The 25,877-nt window shown below is 42.0% G+C and overlaps 1 protein-coding gene across 11 annotated transcripts in view; it reads left to right on the forward strand.

Annotated features, from left to right (window-relative positions):
* Sytl2 (synaptotagmin like 2) overlaps positions 1-22,685 on the forward strand; it is a 99,774-nt gene extending 77,089 nt beyond the window's left edge. For 8 of the 11 annotated variants that reach the window (XM_085682989.2, XM_048435161.3, XM_048435163.3 and 5 more), the window contains 9 exons: positions 214-308; positions 3,131-3,250; positions 4,519-4,688; positions 7,925-8,027; positions 10,073-10,243; positions 12,310-12,388; positions 17,539-17,638; positions 20,404-20,609; positions 21,686-22,685. In XM_085682989.2, coding sequence (XP_085539115.2) covers positions 214-308; positions 3,131-3,250; positions 4,519-4,688; positions 7,925-8,027; positions 10,073-10,243; positions 12,310-12,388; positions 17,539-17,638; positions 20,404-20,609; positions 21,686-21,831 — 1,190 coding nt within the window. In that variant the 3' untranslated portion in view covers positions 21,832-22,685. The remainder of the gene's footprint in view (positions 1-213; positions 309-3,130; positions 3,251-4,518; positions 4,689-7,924; positions 8,028-10,072; positions 10,244-12,309; positions 12,389-17,538; positions 17,639-20,403; positions 20,610-21,685) is intronic. The other 3 variants (XM_085682991.2, XM_085682993.2, XM_048435167.3) reach the window with 1 other exon arrangement.
* The last annotated feature ends 3,192 nt before the right edge of the window (positions 22,686-25,877 follow it).

Consider the following 25,877-nt stretch of genomic DNA (forward strand, 5'->3'; position numbering starts at 1 on the left):
TCGTTTGGTATTTGGTTCAGCTCCCTTGTAGTCTCTCTGAATGTGACTTACACAAACCGCATGCCACTTAACTCATGACTCTGCATGCAAATGATTGCACCTTTAACCTTCATACAAAACAGCGTTCGTAAATGAAAGCAAAGTGTGTTTTCGCCTTGTGCCCCGATGCCCGGTGGTTGTGACCAATTCTGAACTTGACATGCTGCTCTTCAGTTTCCACAGCGCCTTCCCTGCCTGACAATCAGTTTTCCCACCCTGACAAACTCAAAAGGATGAGCAAGTCTGTTCCAGCGTTTCTTCAAGATGAGGCAAGTTCATGTTTTGCACCTTTGAGAAAATGGAGCCCAGTAAGTGGCTTCTCTCTGCCACGCTTGGGCTGTCTGCACTCAACTGTGGCCTAGACCAAAGAGGTCAGTGGGGCTGGTCCCTGCCTCCCAAGTCAATGGAAGCAGTGTTGTTGTTGATCCAGGAACAGGGCAAGGCATGTCTCAAATCAGACAGCAGTTATTTTGGCCAGTGAAGCCAGATTGCATAGATTTGAGAATGTGAAGCTTTTGTTTCAGAATAGGTGCAAAATAAGAACTCTGAGGGGAAGTGCGTTGCATAAATTAATTACACATCTGTAGCCAAGAGTTGGTTTGGCCTAGCCAAACTTGTAGCCAAGCTTGGCCTAGGATGCATGTCTACTTCCAAAGCACTTGGTAGAGTAATAAGGCAATAATGATACAAATTTTCAAGAGGATCTACTGGGCTCCATGAACTTTACATTTCTTATTTCATCAAATTCTCCAGTGACCGCGGGAGGTTAGCATCGCCACTGTCCCCAAATGTTACAGGGGAAAAAAAAATAAAGCCTCTGGAGTTAAAGTATCGTCACACAGACAGATTGTGGGCTAGAGTCCGTATCTGACTCGCATGTGGGCAACTACTCCACACCATGCAGGAGTGTGGCTGTGCTCTACAATTCATCGAGTCCAGAGTATGTACCAGGCACTTAACACTCCTGTTCTTTTCCCTGTGCCCAGCTCCCCCTACCAGGCAGACCTCAGACTTGGCCTGAGGTCTTTTGACTTAGTATGCTCCCAGCTTCTTGCTGCCACATGATTGGGAGCCTGTGGTCTGCGGTAAGATATTTCCAATTCTAGCCATGAAGCAAAACTGTGGTATTATTACCAGGAACAGGCAAATTCTTTGGTTTCAGCGAGACTGGTTTTTTGAGCGACTACTCTATGAGGTTGTTCAGGCGGCGTAGGCTAATGCAGAGAAAATATAAAACATGGTCCTGGAACACAGCGAACAGGAGGTAAAGGTTGGCACCTGTAATTCAAGGTTCTGCCCTGGTTTCTGAAGGAGAAGTGAGAAGCTTTATACTCAAGTCAGTTCTCTTAGAAGGCCAGACGTAAGCAGAAGTCTGGGTGAGATGTAAACACCACCCTGCATCCACCCTGGGTGTCCTTCTGTTCACTGGGGACTTTGGGTGAACTACACCTACAAATATTTGGTCCTTGCCAATGTTTAAGAACCTCACACTACAGTTTGGAAAAAAAAAATCACTCAAGGGAGGCAGTAGTTAAACCATTATCTGGAAGCTAGCCAGCATAAACACCACACGATTTCTGTGGTCTTAGACCTTTGGAGCTCTGCTCAGGTCTTGTAACAGGCGTGGGGTAGGGGGATCATAGGAGTGAAACATAGTTTGAGAGGTGAATTATACCAGGTTTTTTTTTTTTTAATTTCTCCATCAGTTGTAACCTGCTGTCTCAGCCCTTAGCAGGACGTTTGGATTTGTACACCAGAGATGCTGGAATTAAACCGTATCACTTTACCTTTCAAAGCAGGCAGGGTTGAACTGGATATTAAAGAATTCAGAGATGAAGCCAGCCCTCGCTCCTTTGCCAGCTGTCCCTTTGAAACTTAGTAACTTTTGTTGAGTGCCTGCTATGTGAAAAATGCTGACTCAGGTCAACATCTCCTCCCAATAACGTGCTCATAATCTGATATGCTAGGTAGGGCATATAAACTGTCCTAAGAGAGGGGAAGGGATTGTTGGGTGTGGGGGATGGGAATATAACATCAGACATATTTAAAATGTACGGAGTTTTAGAAATTCGTGAGACAAGATTGTTTTCTTTTCCGTGTAAGGCATTAACTTTTTTCTTTGACCTCCTTCATTAATCTGCATTATAATTGGTAGCCATGATGTTGATGTGTAATTGCATGGTGCTGGAATATGCTGGCATGAACTAACTACTCTCCCATAACCCAGGAGCCGCTGCACTGCTCCACAGATCCTGCAATTCCCAAGTGAAATTGTCGTGAATAACGAACATTTTGAGAAAACATCTAACAAACTTTAAGAATAAATACAGTTGAATTTGTCATTGTTGTTTTTCCTCCTTGTCCCAGATAGATGTTGGGACGTATTTAAAATAAGTATCCTATTGCTTTTTAACTTTTAAAGAAATATGCGAAAATCTGGTGAATGGCTAATTTAACATACTTTCCTAAAGTACCAAAACGTTAAGTACAACAATAGGGTCACGAAAGGGATGCTTTATGTTAAGTATATATATATATATATATATATATATATATATATATATATATATATATATATATATATATATCAGACTAGTTTTTATTGTTCCTAGTTTAATTGTGTCTTAAGTAAAAAATTTGATTTTTAAGAAAGATAAAGCAACAATAATAACAATGGAAAGAATTAAGCATAGTACTTAGTGCTTTGGTAGGATTTCATAGATGTTTTATTTTATGATATATACATATATCCTCTAGGAAATGTGGGTGTATTAACAGGGACAAGAAAGTTCACAGTGGTGATGTTTCTGTCGCTCCTAAGGGTCACCCTGTGGCAGAAAGATCACTGCATCATTCTCTTAGCCAGGCACTGGCCCCCTTCGGTGAGGTCCACCGTGGACTACTCCATCCTGAGTCCCCAGCAATTACCCCTCACGTCCACCGCCTCTGGGCAATGTCATCCCTCAGTGTGTAACAAGATACCGTCCTTGCCTGAACACAATTCTAACGCTGACTCATTCCCAACTTCAAACACGCTGACCTTGCCTCGTTCCGGATTGAGACCCTGTGTTTGTGCTGTGATGTTTTGTAGAGCGATGACAGAGACACAGACACTGCATCCGAGAGCAGTTACCAGCTCAGGAGATCCAAGAAGAGCCCGAGCTCATTAACCAATCTTAGCAGCTCCTCTGGCATGACGTCCTTGTCCTCTGTATGTAAACGACGGCGCTATGTTCACCTTGCTGCTGCTCTAAGCCTTGCTCCTGTGCCCCAGCTCGCTGTAAAGTGGCCGCCTGTCTTAGCTCTAAAACTCAAAGTTGTTTTTATTTTATTTTATTTTTTAATCATTTGTTATTCCCTTCAGGCTAGCTATATCTTCCTTTTCTCACAGAATAAGGGGTTTCATGTATATTATAAATTAAAAGAAAAATCTTTGATATGCTTTAAAACTTCTAAATTGGCAGGCAGCAAGATAAACCACTCAGTTTTTCTGTGCAACAAATGGGGTAGCTTTAAAGATTCTGCTCGTCTCAGGCATGGCTTTACACACCGCTTACAGGCAGAGAATTGGACTATCATTTAAACAAACCTATCGAAACTTAAATTGAGACCGATGAGGGATGGGATAGTAATTCTTTGCCTTCTGGAAGAATCCAGAAGAGGGTTTTAAGTGGGGCTTTCCCAAAGCACAGTTGTTCATCTTTGATGAAAGTGAATGTGATTATATGGATCTTTTTCCATAACTTGAGGTAGCTCTGTGTGCATGTATTGCATGCATGGAAATACACATAAAATGGCATTGGCATACGCTTATTTAAATAATTTCCTATCATCCATACACGCTTATATAGCTTAGCAGGTACACTAGAAAAACGACACTGTGCTTAAATTCTTACTAGCCTTGTACTTCTGAAGCCCTTAAAAAGCTATTTATATTGATTTTTTTTTCTTTCTGGTAATCTCTGTATGCCCCTGGGAAGGCTTTAAATTCCCCTTCATCCATCATCTATAGTCTACCCTGCCTGACGTCTAAAACTGCATGGCTCAGCAAGCAGTTTCCTAGATTCGGAGGAGGATGAGAAACATGGCAAAAAGTCCTTTCTCGCGCCATGGAGTCTTAAAGGACAGGCTGCTGCGATTTGGGGCCCACAGTCTCTCACACCCTTTCCCGTCAGCCCTTTAGACACTAAGCATGGCTGACAGGGAATGCCACCTAGCATGAACCCGCTCTGTTTTGTGACGAACTAGCATCTAAAAAACTTTAGCGTTGCACTATTGCCTGCCATTTAGGACCAAGATGAATCGTAGGCATATCATATCCAGTTTTCTGTGTTGGTATTACCGTGTGCCGTATTAAATTAATTGTTTTCGTGTGCGAGCTAGAAAAGCGGTGCCAAGCACGGACTATGTCTGGGATTCTGGCTCGGGGGTGTCAGGAGTGCGCGGCAGACAAACACCGCCTGTTTCTGATGCACCCAGGTGAGTGGCAGTGTGATGAGCGTTTACAGCGGAGACTTCGGCAACCTGGAAGTGAAAGGAAGTGTTCAGTTCGCCATCGACTACGTGGAGTCCCTGAGGGAGCTGCATGTTTTTGTGGCCCAGTGTAAGGACTTAGCAGCAGCGGATGCTAAGAAGCAGCGCTCAGACCCGTAAGTACAGACCTGGGAAGGTTCACCCATTTTCTCCTGGTTCTCAGTTAATCTGGTGGGACTCAAGGAGTCAAAGTAATCAAAGGGCGGATCTGGGTGGGCTTTTGTTTAAAGGCATGTTTGGAAAGTTGGGTTGGGGGGTGTGACCGCACTAGCTTTATAAATCCATATACCAAACATTAAATTATAAAATATACAGAGAAGCACCAAACACTTTGGGGGGCTAAGAAGGGGGTCATCTTGTCCTGCTTATTCATTTTCCAGATAAAGAGACAAGAATTAGAGACAAGCAGTCCATAAACGTGGATTTAGAAAGCAGCAAAATCCAGAATAAATCCAGATCCCTGCTCCTTCTCACTGACTTCCAAACCTTTCCTAAGATTAAAGGCACAAGGAACAGGCTTCCTAACATTAACCGTTGTGAAAGTACTCAAGACTTAATACTAAGATAGTTTCCATAGACTGTGTCCTACATAGCCAGGTGTGGTGGTGCACATCTGTAATCCCAGCACTCAGGAGGCTGAAGCTGGAGAATGGCAAATTGGACACAAGCTTCTGCTGGATAGGGAGATGCCTGTCTCAGAGCAAATGAGCAATAAATGAAGTTAGGTCTTGCATAAGAACTTTATGAAGAACTGTTAATTCACCTTTTAAGTCAGGTGTATGGTTGAATGTTAATTTATTTGAGAGTTAATTGCTACATTTTTCTCATAGCCTTTGAAGAAGTCTGATTTGTGAGCATTTTCTGGGTCAATATGAGATTTTTTTATTTTATTTTAAAAGCAATGAACTATTTTATTAAAGAGTAGAGTAGATAATCACAATCATTCCAAATATAACTCACTAAAAGTTAGAAGGTGCTTACACACACACACACACATGTATGTGTATATATATATATATAATTTATATATATATATATATATATATATATATCAAATTGTGAAGTGTTCCTTTTCCTTTCTTTTCTAAATTTGTTTTTACTGTTACTTTATGTTTCTGAGTGTTTGGCTTGCATGTGTATGTATGAACCAAATGAGTATCTGTTGCCTGCAGAGGCCAGAAGAGAGCATCTGATCCACTCAAACTAAAGTTAAAAATGGTTGTGAGCGGCCACGTGGGTGCTGAGAACCAATCCAGATCCGCCGTGAGAACACAAGCACTCTGAACTGCTGAGCCATTTCTTTTTAAAAACGATTTTTCTTTATTCTTTGACAACTTCGCATAATATGTTTTTGCCCTATTCTCCCCTCCCCTCGCTGGCTCTTTTCCCACTCCCCCTGGAACCTTCCTGTATCCCAACAAAGCCCCTTCCACTTTTGAGTATGTCTAAAAAGAAACGAAACGAAACAAACAAACAAACAAAAACCCCACAAGGTTTAATTAGGGTTGCTTTTGCATATTTATAAATGTGGAGTTATTTACTGGATCATGGATAATTCACCAGTGTCTATCCACCTGAGAAAAATTACTGCAGCTAGGGGTAGGGCCTCTTGTATTCCTTCCCCCATTTGTTCTGGAATGCTTTTGGTCTCCGTCTAGTGCAGAAGCCCACAGCTGCTGTGGCTTCCTGAGAGTACTCCCACGTCACACGCTCGTCTTCATTCTCTAACTCATATTCTTTCTGCCCGCTTTCCCGCCATGTTCCCTGAGCTCGGGGCTGAAGAGATTAACACACGTGGCCCATTTAGGGCTGAGGGCTCAGAAGTCACCTGTTCTCGGCGTTTGGACCAGTTACAAGTTTCTGCACTAACCACTGCCTGTGACTAAAAGGAGCTCCTCTGACGAAGGCTGCGGGCAGCATTGGTCTATGGTTGTAAACACAAATATTTGAAAGACTTGTTCATTTAACAAAATAACCATAATAGGTTCCCCCATGACTGCCCTCATGGGCTTTTGATCGAGTTTACAGTGCCCAGGCACAAATTGCGTCCTGTGGGAACAGACCTCCATACCCAGCAGAAAGTGGTTGGTGACACCTGTGACATCTTTGTTGCTATTGCTTCGGTGGGCATATCTGCCTGGCACATCAGTATTGTAGCATGCAGAGTATGCTACTCACAAGACAGTTGATACCCATAATGTTTTGCATATCCTTTAGATTCTCCATACATCCCTAGTTTTGGTTAACCCTCTCTCCACCCTGCCCTCTCATTATTTTTTGTTGTTGTTGTTCTTTTTTTAAATTGAGTATCTGCGTGTGTTTGTGCATTCGTGGGGGGGGGTAGGAGGGTACTGTATGTTGATGTGTGTATATGAGTGTGCGCATCCTAATGCGGTGGCATATATGTGGTGGGCAGAAGGTAAACCTAGTCACTAGGAGCCAGTTCTCTCCTTCCGCTTTGCTTTGAGACAGGGTTCCTTTTGTTGTCTCTGCTGCTCCATGTAGGCCAGGGAAAGTGGCCACGAGCTTCCAGGGGGTTCTCTGACCTCTCCCTTCCACCATACTGTAGAGTGCTGGAAGCATGGTGCACAGTACCCCATCCAGCTTCTGTGTAGGTTCTGGGGAGCCACATTCAGGTCATGGGATTTATACACCAAGTCCCCTCCTACCCCCAGTGAACAATTTCCCTGGACCTCCTTTTTTTTTAAAATTTTTTCACTTACTTAAACAAACAAAAACCCAGCAGATCTTCATTGGCATCCTTCATTGATTTTATACCGAATATGAACCAAGCAAATGTGTGTGAATATAAATTTGTTCATAAGATAATAACAAAACCATTATTTTAAAAAGCAGTAGCATACAAATTCCACAAGCACCAAAGCCTTTTCGCAACAGGAAACAAAACAAAAGAATTAAGCACTATACTGGAAGTCTGGGGCTGGCTTCCCCTCATGCATCAAATAAGCATCAGGAAAGTCAAAGGAAAATAACCAGGAGCAGGTGTGGTGGCTCACACCCAGCAGTCAGGCACTTCAGGGATGGATACGAGAGAATCGTGAGTTTGAGGCCGACTTGAGCTACATTAAGAAGCCCGGACTTAAAAAGATAAAAAGGAAATTTTCTTTTTAAAAAAAAAATCTTAAAACATCATTGAACAGTCCATTCTTCTAAATCTTCTTAATCCACTTAAACACTTAAAAATACGAAGGCGTGGACAATAATTCCTTTCTTTCCGTACTTATCAGTGTCGGGAGATAGTCCTGCTGCCAGTTTCAATGTGCTTTAAAAGGCAGGTGTGAAAAACACCACTCTTCTCTGACTTTCGTGCCTATCCACTTTTCTCTTTTAGATACGTAAAGACCTATCTGTTACCAGACAAGGGGAAAATGGGCAAGAAGAAAACACTCGTCGTGAAGAAGAGCTTGAATCCTGTGTACAACGAGATATTGCGGGTATTTCTAAGCTCTCAACCACAGATTTAGCCATGTCTGCCTGGATGGTGTCTGTCCTGCAAAAATCACCACTCCTGCCTCAACTTTCACAATCTTTGGTCCATGCAAGTGTGTTCCCATTTATAACTCAGTAGAAATGTCTCTCCTCACAGTCCCACAGTTTCTTATTCTTCGGGCTGGAATAGTCTTTCTCCCAACCCTTCCTTAACTGGATCTTAAGCTACTCTTTAGCACTTCTTCCTTAGCTACCAGAATTCCTCTGACGTCAGCTGACTCCATAACCTTGCTTATGATAGGCTATGCCAACACTCAGTTAAGGTCCATGAGGGCAAGGACTAATCCTGTGATGTATATAGACTGTGTATCTTTGGGCAAATAGCACCACTGCACCTCCGATCTGAGAAATCAGGTTAATGGTAATTTTGTATTTGCAAAAGGAAACAGATGATACTTATCTATCCCCTTTGGGAATCACAGACTAGACATTAAGTGAACTATTGCCTCACGTTAGACATTTGACACAGACTGATTTGCAGCACAGTGTTTAGGGCAGGGAACACCATACACACACACACACACACACACACACACACACACACACACACACACGTACGTTTATTGGAAAGATCTGTGGGTGGACTAATGAGTGGAAATTTGCCTGCCTCACACAACCTATATTCTTTCTCTCCCTACATATGATATCTACCACGATTAACAAATCATTTAAAGTTGAAAACTTTAAAGATGTGTTCATTCTCTGTTTTTGGAAACTACGGTATTTGGTAATCCTCCAGGAAGAGGGGAAGAAGAAGTTAAGTGACGCTGCCCATCATCCATAGCCAAATTAGCCATCTGTGGATTCAGGCAACAAGTTTGTAATTATATTTGACTGTGACATGTCGCAGGACCCCTGGCTATTCTGGGTTAGCTGCTTCAACCCTATACTCAGCAAAAGCCGGCTAACTTACATGGTGAATTCAGGGAATGGTAGGTCTGATATAACCAAAATGGACCTTCAAGGAATATGTCACGAAGTCAAGCGGAGATTATTTATAGATTGGAAGTACTAATTATTCCTCCCATGATTATATACAATCAAGGGTTGACTTAATTTGAGATGAAAAGCTGCTAGTCACTAAACCCTTTCTACTTAGCCATGTGAGGTTGGGAAAAAAAAACAAATTTACTTTTTTAAGAAAAAAGAACTTTTTATTTTTTTGTCTGATAACGGGAGGGCGTGTGTTTGTTGGGCAAATGGTATATGGGACTGTACTTTGTGTGTGATTTTTTTGTGAACCTGAAACTTTTAAATAATGAAGCCGAGGGCTGGAGAGATGGCTCAGAGGTTAAGAGCACTTGTTGCTCTTCCACAGGTCCTGAGTTCAATTCCCAGCAACCACATGGTGTCTCGCAACAATCCAAAATGAGATCTGGTGCCTTCTTCTGGTGTACAGGCATACATGGAATGTTGTATACATAACAAATAAATAAATCTTAAAAAAAAAATGAAGCCGAGCGGGGTGTGGTGGTGCACACCTTTATCCTAAGACCTTTGAAGGAAGTGAAGAGGAATGTAAGGTTATGGTCAGTTAATTAGGAAGTTCTGGACAGCCTTGGCTGAGTGAGACTCTATCTCAAAATAACAAAAGGAAAAAAAACTCAGTCCTTGTCCTTAGCTAGAAAGACCGAAGTAGATTCGATGTGGCTGCATTTTTAGAAAGAACCTGATTTATGCTGTATCAAGTGTAAAGGCATCCAACAAGGCTGACTAATCGACTTCTGTTTTTAGAAAGCTATTTCTAGCTATGATATTTGAGCCGCAGTTCGCCTTTTCCAGCGGAGAGGAACGCATCCGCTTTCGTGAAAGATGGAGTTGTAGCCCTTTGCAATCAGACACGTGGAGTAGGATGCCTTTGTCAGCTTTTGAGGCCTGAAACCAAACAGAGGAGAAATTTGGATCCCCACAGATGACTTCTCCTCTCTGGCCATAACTCTGGCACAAGGCCATGCTAGTCATCATTTTAATTGTCTTTTCTCCACTGCAGTATAAAATTGAAAGGCAAGTGTTGAAGACGCAGAAGCTGAACCTGTCCGTTTGGCATCGGGATACGTTTAAGCGCAACAGTTTCCTGGGGGAGGTGGAACTTGACTTGGAAACGTGGGACTGGGACAGCAAGCAGAGCAAGCAGCTGAAGTGGTACCCTCTCAAGAGGAAGGTGGGTCCAGGTTTCCTTCTTTGTGCGCTGGGTCGGTGTGGGACCTGGTCTACAGGGAAGAGGCTGGTTGCTTTCACCTCACAGTGCCAGTGTGGAGCTCAGGGTCATTTGCACTGAGGATTAAATTTTCTTTGTACATTTAGTAAAGAAAGAGTTTTCAAAAACTTTGTGGAGAACCTAGATCATTTAATGAAATGTTTGATGCCAGTCTTCAAGGTCATTTAAGTGCTCCAGTCCTTTGCAATCTGAGACAGACTTTTAGCCCAGCATAAGATCAGATGTCCCTTGAAAAGAAGGTGTCTTGTTTAGAGATAGGGTCTTATTATATAGCCCAGCGTTTCCTGGAACTTGCTCTTTAGCCTAAGGTAGCCTCAAACTCATGGTCCTTCCAGCTTAGACCCTAATTATCACCATCATGGGCATGTTCTGCCATATACAACTTCCAATATGCCTTCCAACTTCATTATTTAATGTATTTGTAGTTAAGATAATTATTAATATGATAAGATAGAAATCCAATGTCTTAATATTTATGTTATTTTTATTTCTATGATTGCTTTTGTAAGGATTAATCAAGTATCATATATTTTTTTCTCTCCATTAATACAGAAGCCATATTTTTCATTAACAATATTTACCCTTGAATTTAAAATGCCTACTGTTGGGTTGGAGATACAATTCCTGGGTATAGCATTTGCCTATCCTACACAAGACCCTGGGTTTGATCCCCAGCACAGGAACAAAGATGTGTCTAATACAGATTAGAGCTTCTGCCACATCCAGACCAGTGACAGGAATCAAAAGTCTTTTCCTCCACTGACTCAGGTTCTGATATCTTTAGTCATATTTTAATGATCTTTGTATTTAAATTTCCACATGATAACTCTTAAATGCAGAAACATTCACTTGGTTTGACCACGTTTACATCCTGCTTCTCCTGACCCTTTCACTGTGTCCTCCACCCGAGACCTCCTAAGACCCAACTGTGATTAGTTTCTGAGATCAGACAAGAGTAGACACGTTCAGGGTAGGATGGCCGGGGACCCCTTCCTGTATCTGGAGTTCTATTTTGTGCCAGGAACTTCTGTTACTTTTAGTTTTCTTGGTTATTGACTGGCAAGTCGATAGCCTTTCTGACAGGATATTTTTTGTTCAGTTGCGAGGTTGAAAATGACCTCTGTGGGCACTTTTAAAATGCCGTTCACCACATTCTGACTTACGTCATTTACATTGCAAAGTTGGTTATTTATCTATTTTTTTTTCTTTTAACTCCTTAGAAGACAATATCTTTGCTTTTTCTTTCGGATTTTAGGCCTTTTTTGTCTTTTGACTTTTGGCAATTTTATTATCATTAGCGTTAGTGTTGTTTTCTCTCATCTCTCTGAGGTTCACTTGAGCTTCCTGCAGGAACTTGAAGCAGAAGCCATGGAGAAAAGTTGCTTACTTTCTGGCCCACTCTTCCAGGACCTTGATTAGCAAGCCTGGGGCCACCTACCTACATACAGATGGTACCATCCATGATGGTTGGGCCCTCCTACACCAGTCATCAACCAGGAAAACCCCTCACAGACATGAACATTGAACAATCCATTCAAAGCCGTTCTTAAGTTGAGGGCTGTCTTCCTGAGTTGCTCTAGGTCTGTGTCCAGTTAACAATAAAGGCTAGGCAGCATATATGCATGGTTTCTAGTTCAAGTTCCCACTCTGTGGAAGTTCCTGCCTTGACTTCCCTCCATGATGCACTGAAACCTGTAAAATAAAATAAAGACCCTCCTCTCCAAGCTGCTTTGGGGCAGAATGCTTTATGAGAGCAGAAGAAAATAGCATTAGAGCAGAGTTCATGGAATATTTCACGAGTTTGTTGTAAGGTCTTCCAAGATAGGTAACAATTTTCCTTAGTTATAAAAATAATTGTGTAGAGGAAGCAGAGGAAAAACGGAATTCAGAGCAGACAAGTGATGCATTTTCCCAGGCACAGGACAGACACAGTTCTGTAACAGTGTTCACTAACAGGAGATGAAAAAGGATCTGTTTCTTACACCTGCTGACATTCCTTTATTTTTCAGACAGCACCGGTTGCCCTTGAGACAGAAAACAGAGGGGAAATGAAGCTAGCTCTCCAATATGTTCCAGAGCCAAACCCAGGTATGAAAATGACTTAGTCTTCAGACCCAGTCCCTCTGCTTAGCACTTTGCCTTCTAGCAATGACTTGAGCTCTGTTATGTTTTCGAAGATGAATTCCTGAGCAAACATATTAAGTTGATAACTGTATAGACCTAAGGAGTCGATCACGGTTTGAAACTAGAAAAATTTCATTATTTCTCTTATGGTAAGAAATACATAATCCTTAGCATCGTAACCACTAAAGTCTACAGATTGGTAATATGAACTATACTTCCATTACTGGACAGCAGAGTCCCAGGACTTTTTCATCTTTAAACAGCACTGTACCCTTTAAATAGTGGCCTCCCCTTCCTCCACCCCAGAGTGTAGGAAATACCAATTCACTTTCCAGTTCTACGAGGAAATTCTCTGTCGTGTCTTTTCCAGTCCTGTGTATAGTCCTTACTCTGCCTTCCCCTTGTTCTCTGGGAAACGTTCGTGTTTTCACGCTGTAGTGAGAATTTGGGCCTCTGGACAGTGTGGTGATAAGGAAAAAACTCGAGTGTTCTTTTCCCAGGTGGGAACTGAAAGGACTCATAGAGAGTCCCTGAGAAATCAGAACTCCTTGGTCTTCCCTTCTTAGTTTCATGAGGAGATAGAGCTTCCTGTCTTGATTACCGATTGCAACTTAGGCACCAGGACCTTAGGTCTCCAGCCAGTTCAACAAGCCTGAAAAGCTGGGAGGATGTCAGCCCCAACCAACAGCCCATGTCCCAGGCAGATTGTCCTCAAGAACTGTAGGAATGCTGTGGTTGAAGTCAGGAGCTGCAGACTCTTGTGCTCAGTAACCAAGTTGCGAGGCTACGAAGGAAAGGGATAATGGCTGGTGTGGGCATGGAAAAAGACAGTCTGTACTTAAAAAGAGATGAAGGGCAGGCAAAGTATATCTTTAGGCCAAGTTGCTACCCAACCATTATTCTATTACTTCTAGATCTTTCTAGAGGGCAGATCTTTTTGCATAAAACTTTGTGTCCTGTCATTTGAGGTCAACATGTGTGGAAATGCCATTTTTATTTTCCTCTCTGTGACTTGGTGATGAGGGCTGAGGAAATTACGTGTTGCTATGCACTTTCTGTTGTCTGAGTTTTTACTCCTGTAGGAGGGTTCCCTACATTTCCCTTCCCTTCCCTTCCTCAGTCTCTCTAAGTCTTAGATGGCGTCTCAACTCCACAAAGCTTTTCCTGACTAAGTGGGTGCTCATTAAGCACTGTTTCCTAGAGCAGTGTGGTAACAGCTTGACATCTTACACCATGTTTCATTTTTATTTAAATTTATGCCTATTGGGTTTTTAAAAATCATTTATTGAAAAACAAACTCAGGGTAAATATCAAGGAGTAAACCTGAGAAATACACAGAGCAACTGAGACACAATCCTCCCTCTCTGTGTCCTTTACCTAAAAGAGTTTGCAACCCGTCCACTTCCTTCCTGGTGTGCCTTTCTTTCTTCTCTAAGTCTGCCAGAGAACTCGATATTCCACTCGGTCAACTGAATGTGAACTTGGTCCTCTGAACCGAGGTCAGCTCCCTTGGTGGCTTTGAAGCAGTCAACATGAGCAAATCTCTCCCAACATTTCCCCCTTTTTTGTCTAAATAAAAAGGAAGGGTTTTAATCCTAACATAGTAAAACTCTACAATAAGAGCAATTGTCAGGTATTGTCTAAACAGAAAGCAAAGATATTAAATTTAACAAAATGAAACTATATATCAATAATTATCAAGTAAGACTTATATTCACTGCCCAGTCCATTTTGTATTTGGCAAATTCAGGAAAAAAGAGATAATTAATTCCATTAACTATCCTCTCTTGAAGAGTCCAGAGTTTTGTTCCTAATTAACTTTCTATCATGACTAAGGAAAAACTCCAACTCTATCTGTCTAATCTTCAACCCCATCAAAGATTCAAGAAGGATATAATATTAACTTAGTAAATGGGAAGTACAGAGCAAACAACTTCTAAGACTATAAGAAACTATAGAAACAGCTGACTGCCAGGCCTCTGTAATGTTGGGACATTCATCTTTGGCCCACAGGTCTAGATCTGACAGACTTTTCTATGAAGCAGGAAATTTTTGAAGGACTGGCCTACCCTGTCTTGACAAAGTTTGGCAGTCAGTTTTTTTTTTTGTGTGTGTGTGTCCTGCTTGCTTGTATAGGTTAGGCAGCATACTGTCAGTGGTCAAGGGCAGTTTCTTGCCCAAATGACTAGCTTTTCCCCCAAAGAAAACAAACTTCAATTGGAAGTTCTTAGATGCCCTTCATCTTTTTATGAAGTAGATTGGAACAGACATGTCTCATAGAAAGTCTTAGGTTATTGAAACATCTTAAATTCCATATTCTGTGGGTGTCTGAAGTTTTGGAAGACCATTGGTCTGTCTAAAAAAAAAAATCTTGAATTTTGCAGGCAAATGGATGGAGCTAGAAAACATCATTTTGAGTGAGGCAACCCAGATACAGAAAGACAATTATCATATGTACTTACTTATAAGTAGTTTTTAAACATAAAGCAAAGAAAACCAGCCCATAAATCACAACCCCAGAGAACCTAGCCAACAATGAGGACCCTAAGAGAGACATACATAGATCCAACCTACATGGGAAGTAGAAAAAGACAAGATCTTCTGAGTAAATTGGGTGCATGGGGACCTTGGGAGAGGGTTGAAGGGGAGGGAAGAGGCAGGAGGAAAGCAGAGAAAAATGTAGCACTCAATAAAATCAATAAAAAAATATCTGTTTGACCTTGAAAACATACCTAATGTGGGCACAAATTTGATTATTATAGGTGACTAGCTACTAACCTGTACTTCTTTATTATCTTAAATAGTTTATAATAACTTTCAAGGACTAGAAATTTACATTACATTGTTAAATGAACTGCATAGGTCCAATACCTTAAACAAGAGCAGAAATGTATGCAGAGTATGTTCTAACAAAAATTATCTTAAATTTGTATCAATACACAAAAATAACTTAAACAAGAGTAGAAACACATATGTAGTATATCAAAAATAACCTTAAATTTATATCAATATACAAAAATTCATGCCCAATGTAACATATCTGAGACTAATGGTTGTTCAAAAGTTGTTCAAAAAGACTCAACAATCTACCCTCTTATCTCATCATTTCTATATTATACCCCCTTTTCCTGTAGAGATGCTTGACTCTAATCTTTGTTTAGCTTTCTCACTGATCATATCTGTAGCCAAGATACTCGGGAGGTCTCCCTCAGTCAAATTAATCTCTGTTAATGTTGAAGGAATCCACACAACTTTTCGTTTCCTATGAAAACAAAAGCATAACCTCTCCCCCAGTGCAGCATAGTTTTCATTCTGAACTTCCACTCTGAGGCCAAGACATCCCTAACATATACAGGCTGATTTATTCAGCAGTTCCTTCCACAGTCCAATGTCTCTCAGCAGCTGCTGTTCTATGTTAGCATTCAGAAAATTCAAAGCCAACAAGATACCATACAGGATCCAGGCTTTATGTATTTTCCATCTTTATGTGACTTATCTTTTTTTATATTATTTTATTCTGTCTTTAAAGGCCTTATCTTATTATTTATAAACTATTCTTTCTTGACTGTTGATACCCATTTTCTTTTCCTTTTTAAGCCAATACACATTTTTAAACACACTGTCATCTGTTTAGAGGTTTTTTTGCCCATCTGGATATCTCTTTACTGAGCAACTGCAGTGTACTCTGATCACGTGAAACAAATCTTAAACACCAGTAATACATGGCACCGGTTAGTGGCTGGCTCCTGCAGGACTAGGAAGCTACACCCAACTCCTTGTTCAGAACTTTTCTTAGCTTTCTCAGGCCCCATGTTCAGATATTTGAGGCCCTGCTTTGGGCACCAGATATTGGGCTCTTTTATCATTTATTGGAAAATAAAACTTGGGGATAAACACTAAGAAGTAAACCTGAGAAATCCAAATAGTGACCAAAACACAATCCTCTCTCTCTGCTTCCTCAATCTAAGAGAGTGTGCAACCTATTGACCTTGCCTCTTCTTTTCCTGTGTGCCTTTCTTTCTCCTCTTAGTCCACCAGAAAACTCGAAGGCCCACTTGGTCAGCTGAATGTGGAGTTCACCTTCCGTACTGAGGTCAGCGCCATTGGTGGTCTTGGAGCAATCAATATGTGCAAATCTCTCCCAATACAGTTCTCCTGTATAGCCACATAGGTGTCCAAGGGGCCTAAATTATTTATCATATTCCTTGAGTATGTGTCACACACACACACACACACACACACGCACGCACACACACACACACACACACACACTCCTAAGTATGAGCACTTTATGGATGTGGTTATAGCTCAGTGAATATGGTTTAGTTGACTGAAATAAACTGCCCAGAACAATCCAATAGTGTTCATCCATTTATGTGCATGCAGTCTAGCGGCGACTTCAGACTAAACCAACTTCTCAGTAATTATCTATGGTGCTCGCAATTGTGCATTATATTTAATAGCCCCATTACATATGTGAGGATTTCTAACAGGAGCAGGGAAAGGGCTATATTTTAGCCAGTGTCTAGTTTGGTCACTTTCCACTCAGATCTGCACTGGCAACGGTGTTGGAAGGGCTACACATCATCTCGAGATGTTTGGAGTCTAACTCTGAACAGATGACCTACACCCCCGAGGTCTGATGTTGCCGAAACAACTGGAACCCTAGGAGAATAGCAAGTGCTCTTGGAAGCAGCATGAACGTTTCCTCTCTCCAGAACTGTTTTTCTCAATTTTTATTAGTTCTTAGAGAATCTTAAACAGTGTATTTGGATCACACTCACCTCCCTCCCAGCTCCACCTTCCCTGTCCACTCAGCTTGACTGCGTGGCCTTTTAACCTCTAGAGTGTGGGCAACAAACCAGAGCCACATCCTTCAATGAGAGTGACTCTCCCTCTCTGGGCACCGATTGGTTGCCAGTATCTTCTATTTTCATAGACCTGTCTGACCTCAGGACAGTCAGGCTCAGAAGTCTACAGTTGAATGTCTACAAACTTAGTCAACTTAACACCACCAAGCGTTAGCTTATTGCCTTGTGCTATTCCACACGCAAGGCGACATCTTTTCTGAAAAGAAATAGCAGCACATTTTTGTTTTTCGTGTTTAATTGCAGGCAAAAAGCCTCCTACAACAGGAGAAGTCCACATCTGGGTGAAGGAATGCCTTGATTTGCCACTGCTGAGGGGGAATCACCTAAATTCTTTTGTTAAATGGTAAGAACATTCATGACTTGAATTTCTTAATTTCTCCTGCTGTCTTGTATTTGCTGGCTGGTATCAATTTTCTGTGTCGGCGAGTCTAACACTCATCTGCCATAGATTAGTAGGGATAACAAACTCTTTAAGAGTCGACAGCATTGACTCCCAAGGCTTTATTCGGCTTTAAGATCAAGCCGGAGAGATCATGTCTGCAGATGAACTAGATGTTTTAAACTTATATTGTGCAATGTCTTCTGGGGTACATCTGTTGCTGAGGGGAATTCTTAGTACAAAACAGCTTAGCAAAGTTTTAATCTGGATGTCACACAACTTGTCTCCTCAGTGAATAAGGGTAGATTTCTCTTGTTTCCATGGTTTTGATCTGTTGGCCAATGGTTTTAGTTTTCTTTTTGTTTTATTTTTTCTTTTCCTTCCTTCCTTCCTTCCTTCCTTCCTTCCTTTCTTCCTTCCATCCTTCCTTCCTTCTTTCCTCCTCCTCCTCCTTCTTCCTCTCTCTCTCTCTCTCTCTCCCTCCCTCCCTCCCTCCCTCCCTCCCTCCCTCCCTCTTGCCTTTTTGCATCAAATTGCAACTATTTTGAGCGTAACTAGTCAAACAAGTCCCAACTAGGAATGAACACATAAGACACTTTGAGTTTCTTCTCTGTTATATACACAAAATGACTGGTGTCTAGTAACAATAGCTAAATAAAAATTAGTGTGACCTTCTAGCTCTAGTTTTATCTACGGAGATGCTACTAGAAGATAATAAGGTATATGTGACGTAGATTTAAAAGTATATGATATTTGGGGCTGAAGAGATGGCTCAGCGGTTAAGAGCACTGACTGTTCTTCTAGAGGTCCTAAATTCAATCCCCAGCAACCACATATAGGATCACAACCATCTGTAATGATATCTGGTGCCCTCTCCTGGCCTGCAGGGACACATGCAGGCAGAACACTGTTACATAATAAATAAATAAATCTTTTTTTTAAAAAGTATATGATATAGCATTGCTGTCAGGCACACAACGCTCTGCCTAGGTATCAGCTGGTAAAATGATTCAGCTCAGGTCAGGCTCTCGTTCTGAGGCTCCTCCCAGCCTTCTTGCCTCTATGAGAGGTGTGGTAAGCTGGTGTTTATTTATTATTGCCTTAAATGAGACACATGTGATTACAGAACTGTCAAATTATTTATTCTCAAAGTCAAATCCAGCAAACTGAAGAGATTTCTCTTTTGCAATTTTCTATGACATTCATTCCTTAGTTGACAATCAGGAATACATGGACGTTCCAAATTTTTAAGTTATAAGTTTCAGGAAATATTAACCAGTAATATTAACTAGGAGGGCCCAAATTATAACAAAATTTGTAACATAGAATAACTATCCCTTTTGGGTATATGATGTTTACTGTTGTGACCATATGGCATATTTTCTATATTTATTCCATTTGTTTTCTTATCTATATCTTTTTTAATCTACACCAAATTATCTTTTATATTTATATGGTACACTATGATTATTTTTACATTTTAATCAATGCTTTAATAAACAAGATCAGCACAATGAGCTAGAAAGAGGCTCATGTCTATTATAAACTTATAAAAAGGCTGTGTGAGCTTGGGAGTGTTCTTATTTTTTATCAATCGATTAATTAATTTTAGTTGACATATATTCATTGTACATAGTATTAGATTATATAAGGACATCTTCATGCAAGTACATAATGTACTTTGAATATTTCTGCCCTCTTCACTTTATCCCCTTTGTTTCCTAGACAATTTTGCTTTTACTTTCATCACACACACACACACACACACACACACACACACACACACACAGATTTTATGTCTTTCCAAGTCTGACAATTCACTTCGCATGACTACCTCCAGACCTCCAGTTCATCTGTGCTAGTTTCTAAGAGAATTCTGTCCACAGTATCTACCACGCCAAGGACTCATCATTAACTGAGCTGTGCATTAACCGTGCATGTGAGTTATAGCTAACTCTAATGTCAGTCTTACAACATCAACATCAGCAGTCCCGCTCTGTACTAAGAAAGCCAGTGACTGAGAAGTTGAGCGACTGCCCTGGAATTCAGAACCAGTGAGTCTCAGAGTCAGAATTCCAACCCGGCTCGGCTGTTTCTGTGCCTAAGCTTTCCAGCATGGTGCATCTTCCCCTGACTTTTACTAAAATACCAGCACAGTTTCTTCACATGTGGTATGTGTGTGTGTGTGTGTGTGTGTGTGAGAGAGAGAGAGAGAGAGAGAGAGAGAGAGAGAGAGAGAGAGAGAGAGGAAAGAGAGAGGGGGGAGAGAGAGAGAGAGAGGAGAGAGAGAGAGAGAGAGAGAGAGAGAGAGAGAGAGAGAAAGCCAGGGGAGAACTTGGGTATCATCCTCAGGAATACACTTCACTTCCTTTGAGACAGGGTCTCTCCCAGGTCTGACACCCATCAACTAGTCTATTCTGTGTGGCTACAGAGACTCAGGAATTCTGTTTCTACTTACTTCCTAGCCTGGTTTTAAACGTGCATAGCACCCTGCTTAGCTTTTTGGTGTGGGTTCTGGTGCTAGAATTCAGGTCCCCCTGCTTGTCGGGCGAGTACTTCATTGACCATGGCTAGCTTCTTACCAGCCCTTTGAATAAAGACTCAGTTCAGCCTCCTTCCTTCTTCAGTCTGATGGGTGATTATCCAAACTTTTCTCCTCCATGGCCCACCTGACAGTTGTGCTTACTTTCCGAACTAAAATGCCCTAACATTACTTTCTGTTTTTATAGCACCATCCTTCCAGACACCAGTAGAAAAAGTCGACAGAAGACTAGAGCCGTAGGAAAGACCACCAACCCCATCTTCAATCACACCATGGTGTATGACGGGTTCAGGCCTGAAGATCTGATGGAAGCCTGTGTAGAACTCACAGTCTGGGACCACTATAAACTAACCAACCAGTTTCTGGGAGGTCTCCGGATCGGCTTTGGAACAGGTAACAGCTGTTGCAAGTTTCTCTATGAGCCAGAATGGGAAAGTCCTCAGGGTAACTGAACCAGTGAGTGAGAGACCACTGGGGTCATAAGGGCTCTGGATCAAGAGGACCAGCCAAGTCCAGGGAACTCCTTGTGGAGCTCAAGATACTGCTGGTAAGTTCCGAAATCTGAGCTTGGAAGTTCCGACTTCGTGACCAAATATTCCTGCCCGGTACCACTAAAGAGCACCCTGCAGCATGGCCAGGTCAATCTGCATGCATCTATTTGGTTGCACGGCTCAAGAGAGCCAAACAATGATAAGATTATGATGCAACATTCAAGAAGATGGTCGAGCAAGCTAGGAAAATTCTATCTTCCCACAAAGAACATGGCTGAAGGTCTGCTTTGAACAGTGATAGCGACTACCATCTCGTCGCAGCAGTAAACGGTTTAGCTACATTGCTATACTTACTCCTTATAACAGTTCCCTGGGGCAGTTAGTAATAGTCCCAAAGGAACTGATATCCCCAAATAATAACAACAGGAGCGACAACAATAATAACAATAAATAAATAACAGCTAATGACAGAGGCAAGTTATGAAACTGAGTCTTTCAAGCAAAAATAATAATAATAATTTAGCCAGTATTCCCAGGTACACATCTAGCACAATGGTTCTCAACCTGTGGGCTGTGAACCCTTTTGCAGGGGTTGCATACCAGATATTAATTGTTATGATTAATAGCAGTAGCAAAATTACAGTTATGAAGTAGCAATGAAATAATTTTATGGTCGGGAGTCACCACACCATGAGAAACTGTATTAAAGGGTCACAATACACAATCCTCTCGACTCCTAAGAAAGTTATTATGCAGCCTTCAGATTTACGTGACAAGCAACCATCTGGGAACCACGAGGAACTGAGATAGTGAAGCCACTTGGGTAGTAAAATGTTCTTTCTTACACCCTAGATCTGTTCTCTAGGTGTGGGCCAACTCTCCCTTGTCTTCCCCGGTGGCTATAATTGGGGGCTGACAAACTCCCTTTCTCCCCTGCCCACAGTGGGCAACAATCGCAAATGAAACATTTTCTTGCAGGAAAAAGCTACGGGACTGAAGTGGACTGGATGGATTCTACTTCCGAGGAAGTTGCTCTCTGGGAGAAGATGGCAAATTCTCCCAACACTTGGGTTGAAGCTACGCTGCCCCTCAGGATGCTTCTGATTGCCAAAATTTCCAAATGACCCTACTCAGCCGATTCTGCCGTCAAAATCAGATCCCAGGTGGATCTGAGCTTGAGCGTTCTGACTTTGTGGACAAATCTCCTCACCCCTTGTCACTAACGATTACTATGCAAGCATCCCCAAGTCTAAGTCTGCATGCATTTCTTTGGTTGCATGGCTAACAGCGACAGGAGCTGAGCCCAACGAGATGTGTGAAGCAGCATTCAAGAATGTAGTGGAACGCGCTAGGAAAATCAAACTGTTGCTTCTGCACCAAAGAAAAAGTCACCTTTACAGGTTTCACGCCCCAATCTTGTGCTGCAGTTCAGGTCGGCAATTTGGTTATTAAAATGCTTGCTGGGCATACAAATAGGAAGATTATGGGCAAAGCAACAGAAAGATTCTCCTGGGATGGGGTGGAGAGAGGAAGAACAGCAGTGATGACAAAGAACTTCGTAACCAGACAGCTATTTACTTGGAAACTTCTAACAAGACATGGAATTCCATTTCAGAGCAGTAAGACTAAATATCCTGCCCATAAATCCGCCTGGAGAATCCCCGCCCCCTTCTCAATCTCAAGTGGACTTTGGTGCCACCTACTGGTTGCCTATGGAATTCAGCTCATGGCTTATTTTGACTTAGTTTCTACTAAGGGATGGCGAGTCTGTATTGTATAACAGTATGCTAAAATATTGTGTATAATTGATTGTTTTTCTTATAATTTTATTATATGGAAACAGCATCAAGGTAGTCACGGACATGCTTTGCTACAAATTTTAATTAGGATATAAATTGTCAATTGTACTTCCTATGTATAATTTTCATAAGGTATTTTGTAAAAACCCTTATAATAAATTATCATGATTTAAATTGTACTCACAGTTTAGCCTGCTTTCTTATAATAAAAATGCTTGGTATTGGAAATCTTAAAATATAAATTCTCTAATGTGGCTAATTTCTCTATAGTCTTTAATGCAATTCTAGGCATTGTTTCATCTAAACGAGCAGCTCTGATTATTATAAAAAACAGAATTTTTATTTTAAAAAGACTTGTTAAAAACTTGCAAGTAAGTCAGCATTTATTATTGATGATAAATTAATATTTTTTCCTAATTCCCCCCCCTCAAAGATTTCTTTGGGCCATTCTGATGCATGAAACATTACTCCAGCTTATGACCCCACTAGTTTTCATTTCTCAAAATAAGCCCTGATTTAACGTGGATTTAAGGAAGTCTGGTCAATGAGTGAGCATGGAATCTTACAAAGATGCCTCATAGATATCATCAAAACCATGAAAGGAAGCATGGGGCTCCTGCCTGTCATGACCCACTTAATAGACCGAGGCAGGAGAATTGCTTTAAGGTTGAGGCCAGCCTGGACTACAGGGTGAGACTGGTATAAAATAACAACAACAACAACAACAATAATAATAATAATGTAAAAAACAACAAACCAAACAGCTCTCTCTCATACACGAATAAAAGCCTACTAGATTATTTGCCTCTTTCCCCAAATGAACACTGTAACCTCCAATCTACTAGTGAGCACTAATGTAAAGATTTCTTCCCCTTGTTTTCCCGGGTCTGTCCTCGAAGTGATTAGCGGTACTCTCGGATGCTGAGGAAGGGAATGACGAGTTAACAGAGCCACCCAGTTGCTCTGCACTGAGGTTGCGCTGGGACGCTGTGTCATTGCAAGCCCCGCTCTGGCTGGTGCCACAGTCACAAGGCAATTGCCTCCCAGCACCCATTCACCTCTGAAGTCCTAAACAAATCAGCTGTGCTCCTCCAACTCCAGCCAGGACCACCTGCCTCCTCCCACCCCCACATCCCTTACCTTCAAGATACCCGTGTGAGCAATGGAACCTCCCATCCACCACAAGGAAATGCAGCATGATGGTTTTTTTTTCATTTCGTGCCTTTGTGACTTCTAGGCCAAGACCGTCCTGACTTAATCTGGAGATGTGTTGCGAATGCTTGCTGACTACATCAAGAAATTTTTTTTTCTGTTTTCTTGAGTGTTGCACTAGAATTTAAATATGTATCTTCACTACTTATTGTAAATCCCGGTCTCTGGCCTCCGTCTTTGGAGGCCCCGCCCCTGTGCCCCTTGCACCTCGACACCTCCTGGAGGAGGGTCAAGGTAGCCCGCCAAACCTTGACTCCTCACCTAGAGGAGGTCAGGACTACTCCCCGAATCTAGTTAAACTGCTCCCCGGAAAGTCAGCTTGTGGTCTTCCCTCTTTCCTCCCTGGTGGCTTCCTGGTTCCCATCCGGGGCCTTCAGAGAGCGCAGGAGTCCTATTAAACCTGAATATCTTTTAATTTGGCTTGTTTTGATTCGACATGATTGGGATTTTTGTGTCGACAGAGAGCTCGTGTTAGAAAATATTTCTAACACTTATTTAGTCACGTGTCCAGTTAGCCGTGATAGTCTACTTACAGAGCAGATATTAATTGTGTAAAGAGTAGGAATGATAAGGTTGACCCTTGGTGTTTCCTACTGAATCAAAATTGAGGCAGATGGGAAAGGCTTCACGTGTGGCAAAAACCAGAGGCTAAAAGGTTGGCTCGTGTCAGAGGGGCTCCATCTATTTCTTCACCTACTTTTCTTTCATGTTGGAGTCATCCTTTTTTTAATGTCGTATCTGTAAACAATGTATTTTGGCCAAAATCACTCCCCCCCTCATCCCTCCAACTCCTTCCAGACACCCCCGACCCACCACATCTCCATTTCAGCTTCTTCTCTTTATTTAGTCACTCGGTCTAGTTAATTCTTCTAGTTTGTGAACGTAGGTGTAGGGCCGTCAGCTGGAGCACGGGCAGGGTAGCATCCCCGAAGCAAACTGGTGCCCCCTCCTCCAGTAGGTCGTCAACTGCCAGTAATTCCTCAGCTATGGAGGGAGGGGCTGCATTCCCATTCTGTGGTGCGACAAAACTTTCCCCGTGGATATGCAACATACCCATCTCCTTACCCAAGAAGGGGATCCCATGACACAGTGAAGTATGAATACCCCCAAAGTCCAACTTGGTGAACCAATGAGTTTTATTGGGGTAACTTACAGGAGCATGGCTGACAGTCCACAAAAGCACACACTCCACAGCCTGCGAGCAGCTCAGCAGGTTGGAGAGTACCCTTCCCAGGTGCTTCAGTTGGTCTAAACCTCTTCCAGGCAGCTCAGCTGCTTTCTGTTTCTGGCAGGCGGCTGGTCTGGCCTCAGTCTCCTTTGCAGATTAAATTTGTTGAGAGTCTTCTTTGCAGTTTAGCTCAATTAGGCTGAAAGGGACTCTCAACTTTTGTTGCTTACTCTGGCAGAGAGGGGACCTAGTAGACCTGATCAGTTTCAGGGACTTCCTGAAGCTATTTTGAGTTGTTTACCATCCTGCTTAAAGAGCTTCCCTGCAGAATGGATGGTTTCCATGTCCAAGGAAACCGCAACAGGACATAGCCATGTGGAAATTTTGACAGGCTTGATCCTATGGTGGTCATGTGGACCCATAAATGCAGAATTCACATCCAGAATGGGCCTTTGTGGTGTCCAGGAAACAGGAGTTTGGGGTGGACCTAGTAAAGCTCTAGCTCTTTTTATCTCACTACCTCTTCTGTGATGATCCCTGAGCTGTGTGTGTGTGTGTGTGTGTGTGTGTGTGTGTGTGCGCGCGCGCGCGCGCGGGAGTGGGGGTGGGGGTGGGGGATGGCTGGTTGGTAATACAGATGCTCCACTTAGAGCTGAATACTCTGGTCTTTTATCCTTTGAGCTTCGACCAGTTGTGACTCAGTTTTAAGCACCATCTACTGCTAAAAGACACTTCTCTGATTAGGATTGAGAGCTACTCTAATCTATAGGTATAAAGACAAGTGTTTAGAAGAAATCTCAATCTATGTCCATTTAACAACAATTGAATCCCGAGCTCCTGTCTCCTCCCGCCTTGTATTTTTCTCTCTGCCCAGCCATATCCCTTTCCATCTCCACCTCCCTAGTGCTAGGATTGAAGGTTTGCGCCACCACCCTTGGCTGTTTCTCTTTTAGACTGATTCAGTCTCAGGTATCCCAGGATGGCCTTGAAC

The sequence above is a fragment of the Myodes glareolus genome, chromosome 24 (assembly GCF_982192425.1).
Source record: "Myodes glareolus chromosome 24, mMyoGla1.1, whole genome shotgun sequence".
NCBI classification, from domain to species: Eukaryota; Metazoa; Chordata; class Mammalia; order Rodentia; family Cricetidae; genus Myodes; species Myodes glareolus.